The sequence below is a fragment of the Pterocles gutturalis genome, unplaced genomic scaffold, assembly GCF_000699245.1.
Source record: "Pterocles gutturalis isolate BGI_N339 unplaced genomic scaffold, ASM69924v1 scaffold15109, whole genome shotgun sequence".
NCBI classification, from domain to species: domain Eukaryota; kingdom Metazoa; phylum Chordata; class Aves; order Pterocliformes; family Pteroclidae; genus Pterocles; species Pterocles gutturalis.
This window is the reverse complement of record NW_010131051.1, coordinates 102,340-108,650: the sequence shown is the minus strand read 5'-3', so window position 1 is coordinate 108,650 and position 6,311 is coordinate 102,340. Positions and strand designations below refer to the sequence as shown.

Genomic DNA, 6,311 nt, shown 5'->3' with positions numbered 1-6,311 from the left:
TTTTAATCCCCGATTAACAGATGAAAGCAGATATGCTGAGACACAGCTCTGGTACTAAACCCTTTGATAACAGAATTATAAAGTCTTCACTGTACAGGCTTATTTGATTTCTCTGCATTGTCTTCTGCAGCAGTGATTGCTAGGCAGTCAAAGGAAAGCACAAATGAGAAGCTGTTATTTGTGTTCCATCTGAGACAGGCACTTGCGTGTATCCCAGGAGCCGTTACTGTCTGTAATGCCTACTGCAGGTTACCACGGCTGGAGTTTCCAGTGCAAATAAAAATTGTCCTTGGACGGGTTGGTCAAAAACAATGATAAATGGCATTGGTTCTCTTAAATGCTACGAAAATTTTAAAGTTATTGAACTTAGAAGGAAAATATTGAAAATATTGAAAGCCCAAACTCATTGTAATATTTATTCTTGGCATCAGAATGAAAATGAGCTTATCTAACATATGTACACTGTCCCCTTTCAGCCGTCTTCCAGGATGCAGGAGCACATTCTTCTAAATCAGTCTTTCCATCGGCGGCGGCTGCACCATGTTCCACATCTCTACCCGGGATCCCTCCTTCTCCTGCCGGCTGGGGCTGTAAGTCCCTTGAGTCGCCCGTTTATTGGCAGCGATGACTGAAACCACAACTGCCAAGAAGAGGATCAATAACAAGGCCAGCGTTACTGAGCCAATGGAGGTGAATATGTTCGAGATCAAGTCAGTTGTCAACTGGAAGGATTGAAATAATTGCAATATAATTTATGTCAAGAGAATACTGAGACACACTTGACCTACCATAGAAGGAAAACAAAAATCATTCTATGGATAGGGCTTTGCATAGAAGAGCTACTGCTTGAAGCACCATTTATTGGTAGAGAAGTACATTAGCCCCTCCAGATTTGTTTTTTTCACCTCTTCAGAAAATTACCCACAGTGTTGGATATTTAACATACAGGCAGAGCTGGATTAATTTAATGTAATGACCCATTTCATCTGACAGCTTCTTATTCTGCTTGAAAATAACCTACCATCTAACATGTCTGTGGACAGTAATAGTAATTCAGCAATTATTTGTTTAATTACATTAGTAATAATTCATTACCCCTATTTTGATTGTGAACATATTACTGCAAGTCTTTGCTATTGCAAGTTAAACATGAGCTCTTTTGAGTGGATGTATGCTCAGTCACATTTCTGTTTCTCTTGCTGGAGGAATCGAGTTTATGTGAATACTGATATTTAGATTTGCTTACTGTAAATATTTTTGTAAAATGTACTATTTCTACAGACATTCCTGCCATAAACTTTTCTACCAGCATGTTGGCATGACATAAGTGTATAGAGGCTGCACAAGAGTGCAGCTGAAATCTATGCAGTGAGAAATTAATCAGTATATTTTCACAAATATGTTTTAAAATATTCATCCAGCCCTTCTTCTACATACAGGCTTTGTCACTTCATCTACAGAAACACAAGCAGTACAGTACAGGATGAACGTAAGGATGCTCTGATTTTTTTTAATTTTTTTTTTTTGCTGTTTTCCTGTGGCAGTGGGAAATGTGATAATGTCAGAAGGCACAGTGCACATAAGCAAATATGCTTTAGACCAGAGAAATTTTATAGTTGGTAGATGGACGTTTTATATGCATCTACGTATGTGCTTTTATGTGTAAAAAATGCTTCTGGTGAGGTAAGCCAATGAAGCGATGTGGTTAGTGTGGAAAAGTGGTCACTACGGACAGAAGACCCTGGGAGGAGTTGGAACTTCTGGGCAGATTCTGCCATCCATCAGCTTTTGATTGGTATTTCGAGTGACAGCTGAACTGCCAGAGATGGATGTGTGCTTGAGGGTGAGCTTTCAAATCCCAAAATATTTAGAAATGGAAAACAACAAGTCAAAGCCCATTTCCCAGTTAGATACTGCATGTTACAGGATATTTTGGTGACCTCCTTACTCGTAATTTCTCAGGAGGTGCCACTACGGTCCTGAGAAGGATGACGATTTTGCATTCAGTGATGGAGGTTCTGTAAGGGAATGCTATTGCTGTGTGTCCATTGCTCAGACTCGCACTGCTCAGATGCCTTTGCAGAAGAATGACAATGCCAGAGGGAAAACGTTAAAACAATCCTTCCTCTTTTTTAATTTCTCCACCTCCACACTGATGTGAAAGGTCCTAACTATAATAATAAAGGCAAGTTTGGCTCAGGGGTTTTCTCTAGGGGATACATGACCAGCTAGGATATTTTCCTCTGTCCTCAGTGGGTAAATATATGGTTCTTATGATTTTAAAAACATTCTTTTCAGTAGAAATAAGCTAGTGCAGGTGACAGACCACATGACGCCAACCCTAAAACATGATGGCATGAAGGATGTTGGTCTATTAAATTGTATTGGATTGGGAAAGTCATACCATCTTTAGGGGGTGTTGCAGATATATTTGAGATCTCAGTTTTTCTCTGTACTGTGTCAGACTATACAACCCTTGTTCCTCTTGTCTTAGGGTGCAAATTTTTAATGGAATTTTTATTCTCGGAAGCTGTCTTTTATTTTCATTCTCTGCTCTGGGAAACTGAGGATCAAGATACTCTAAGTTAACTCTGATCCTAGGGTTGAACAGGACATTTGTGAAAGAAATTCACTGCCATAGGCAAATTAAGAGTATTGCCTGGTCTCTGGCATGTGAAATTTCTGAACTTATTCTCGTGTTTTCCAGTCCATACTCTTTCCTTTCCTGTTGTAAGTATGTCGTATCTACAGAGACATTTTCACTTGTATCATTCACGTTAATGGAAGAAGAATGCTCTGTAGCTTGTTAAAATGCAGTCACATATCTAAATCTCATTCTCAAGTGAAAATCATCTTAACAGGGCTTTTTTTTTTTTTTTTCATTCTGCAATAGTTACTTATTACAGAAACCTTACCTGTAGTACACCACAGCAATCCACTACACATTTTTTTCCAATTTTTGTTTCTGTTTAATAACTGTTATTCATTGGGATTGTTTTGGTCTTGACTTGAACTTGAAAAAAGACTACTGAAAAATGCCCATATTGCCTGTATCTGTGGCAAAATGCTTCCTCTTGAGCCAGTGTATGAAAAAGTTACTCCACTGATTAAGATCTAGAGAGCGGGTTTTTTACCGTGATCAGATACATTGGCCAGCTTTATTTTTGTGTTTATGTTGCTTCTGATTTCTAAATATGAAAAAAATGGCCTTTATGTCATCTTTTTAGATGGATTCTATTGATCAAAAAAAAAAAATTTGCCATTCAAGTGCTGTCCCCTGGTTGAACAGCCCACTGCCCAAGTTCGCAGTCCCAGTAGCCCCCTTAGCAGGAGCACTGAACTGGTGACCAGAGTTGCCAGAAGGCTCTGCAGTCTGGTCCCATTAAAATCAACTGCTTCTTTAGTAATTAATGGCTGAACAGCTAAATTAATTTGGAAAATCAACTGGCTGATCTGGAAAGAATTAAAAGTTCTGTCCCCCATCATCTCCGAGTTTGTTCATCACAGTATTTGGTGATGATGATAGACGGAAATCATTTTAATTGGTGATCCCAAAAAGAAAAAGGACGGAGTAACATTTTAGAAACAGTGCTGCTGAGACAGGGGGGAAAAAGTTTTTCTGTTACTGACCCTACTATTTTGCATAATAGTAGGGAGTGGACTTTAAAAAAGGAGTTTGAATGTAAAGGTCCCATATCACTGCTTCAGGCTCTCCTGGTAAGAGCAACAGCTCTTGGCTGTTGCTTCCAGCAGTGATGGATCTAGGCTATCGGCCTCTGGGACGTTTCAGAGAGATGAGAGCAGAGCCCCTCAGACTGCCAGGGCACCGCTCATGCCTGCAGCTGCTGATCTCGGTGCTCTCAGCTGTGCGGGGGGTCACCTGCAGCCGCAGGGCTGGGGGCGTCCCGCGGCGCTGGGCGCTGAGCAGTGCCCTGCTGGTGGCTCCTTGGTCAGACCACCACGCTGGAACATAATCTGTCACCTTCATAGCACACAGGCTGCTCTTCACATCCCCAGGTTAGCTCATTGACATCTCCTTAATGAGCTGACTGCTTGGGAGAAGGCCAGTTGCTATGCATATACAATTTTTTCGGTGTGTTTACCACCAAGCTGTGGCAGAGTCCCATGCAAGAGGTGTTCTGTGACCTAGAGCCTCAAAAGCAGAAGGAAAAAGCTGGGAAAAGCTTTGGAAAGGAAAGGACAAAGTGAGGCAAACTTCATTTTGTCTCAGCACAAACAAAAAAAAGCCCCAGGACAGCTGGAAATTTATGAAGAGAAACAACTTAGTGATTTTTTTGCTAAAGACCTTTGTTGTCAGGGAAGCCTACGAGACTCCCATACACTGTGAGAGCCTTTCAGAAATAATTCTCACTAATAAGTACCACATGGTGATCACATCTATTTCTGAATGTAACTTAGGCACTGCTTATGAATGACTAAATACACGTAGAGCAACCGAAGGAGGGTTAACTACTGAATGGGCAATACCTTAGAGATTCGCATTACGCTTTGAGCAGGAGGTTGGACTGGGAGACCTCCTGAGGGTTCTTCCAACCTCAGTTATCTTATGAGCCGGTGTAAAAGCTAGTCGGTGACAAAACAGTTGTGACCTGTACCCTGCCCCTAATATACAGTAGCTGTCAGTAAAAGCTGTATCCTTAATGGTAATGGATGTTGATAGCAAAATAATAATAATGGTAATGAATGTCGATAGCAAGATGATGTCATGTGCCATGGTAACACCAAAAAATGAAGTCTGCTAGCATTAGAAGGTCAGTGTGCTTCTCGCTAAGCTATTCTATGTAGCATGTTTTATTTATATGTCTTTGGATGTCAGCTGGAGCAAGACAAATTTATTTTCACAAAATTTTTTAAAAAGGAAGAAAAAAGCAAATATTCTTAAATTTATTTTTTATGCATTGAATAGCTTTGTAAAGACAGGAGGAAATGCAGAAAAAAATATTATTTTGTGGGTTTTTAAAAAAAACAAAGTCTTTTGGCTTTTCACTGGTGGTTTCATGTCAAAGCTGACTAATTTTTTATTTTTTTTTTAAATTAATAGATAAAAATTATTTAAAAGGTTTAGATTAGGTAAAAGAAATCATTGGATACAGTGAAACTTCATGGTAGGACTGGGTTTTGCTTTTCATGTAGTTATTGAAGTAGATGGATTGTTCCTCCTCAGTTCAGTGATGTGCTTTGTAGATAAGGAGAGCCCGGTTCACAAGTCAAAGCTCAGCAGCCTTTATCAATCCGGTACATGTGTGCTTATCTTCAAACAAATCATCTTCCAAACCCTTGTTTTGTAATGGGGGAACATGAGGGATTTGCGGTATATGAACGTTTCCATGTGCACCGAATGTCAAAGGCAAGAGGAACAGCACAAGGGAGCCAGCCAAACGCGCGGGGCCTCTTCCCTGGGTGTGTTTCACATCAGCGTGACTCAGCTCATCTAATCCTGCTTTGTGTCAGCGCGACGGGTGGGAATTGCGGCCACGGACACTAAGGGCTGAGCCAGACCAGGGCGAGAGAAGAGGCAGCTGTGGTGCCAGTGCAGCGGTTGCTGTAGGTGTGAGAGGAGGAGCATGAGCTCCCTTGGGACGCCGCTCCCTGGGCAGGAGCTTTGCGTGGGGGAGCGGGGCTCAGACCAAGCGCGCGTGTCTTTGGGATGCAAAAGGCGTAGCGTGCTGTGAAAGCAGGAGCACGCCTCTGGTGCTGGGCATTCATTATTAATCAGCCTTCATTTCAGCACTTGCATAGAAATGTGCCTGATTCTGGATGCTTCGCAAGACAGAGACATCAACGTGGGACTTAAAATACCGGAGCTGCCAAACCCTGGAGAATTCCTTTCTCTGCCACGTGCGGGGCTTTCTGGGAATTTTGCAGCTGCTCACGTCCACTGTGGCTTTCGCTGGTGAAGTGTCTGGATCCTGAGTCCTGACACCGCTAACGAGTTTATCACTTCATTCATGGTAAGAACATCTGATCCATGCCATCCGGATTTACTGCCCCCAAATGAAAACCATTTGCTAAAGTAATGAGGGACGATTGGCTTGAGTGGTCCTAATCCATGTCAGAATTACTTTGAAAGGTTTGGGAGCATATAGGGATAATACTGAGCAGCCAAAGAAAAGCCATTAACTTGATTAAAAAGCCCATAGACACCCTGAGTTTACTTCTTTGAGGATTTACAACCATCTTATCAGAAAATTATTCTGTTAAAGGCTGAATTCAAATAAGAGTCCCAGTAGTTCCAGAAGAGATCCACTTAGTCATACACAAATCTATTATAACGAGATGCACTGATAACC

General features: G+C 41.4%; 1 protein-coding gene across 1 annotated transcript in view; it reads right to left on the bottom strand.

The window, feature by feature from the left end:
• Positions 1-506: 506 nt before the first annotated feature.
• The window catches only part of LOC104466895 (protein crumbs homolog 1-like), a gene marked incomplete at its 5' end in the record, with an annotated part of 73,809 nt that continues 68,004 nt past the window's right edge, over positions 507-6,311 (bottom strand). The window contains 1 exon segment of the mRNA XM_010080463.1: positions 507-722. Within this exon segment, the coding sequence (XP_010078765.1) occupies positions 507-722 (216 nt within the window).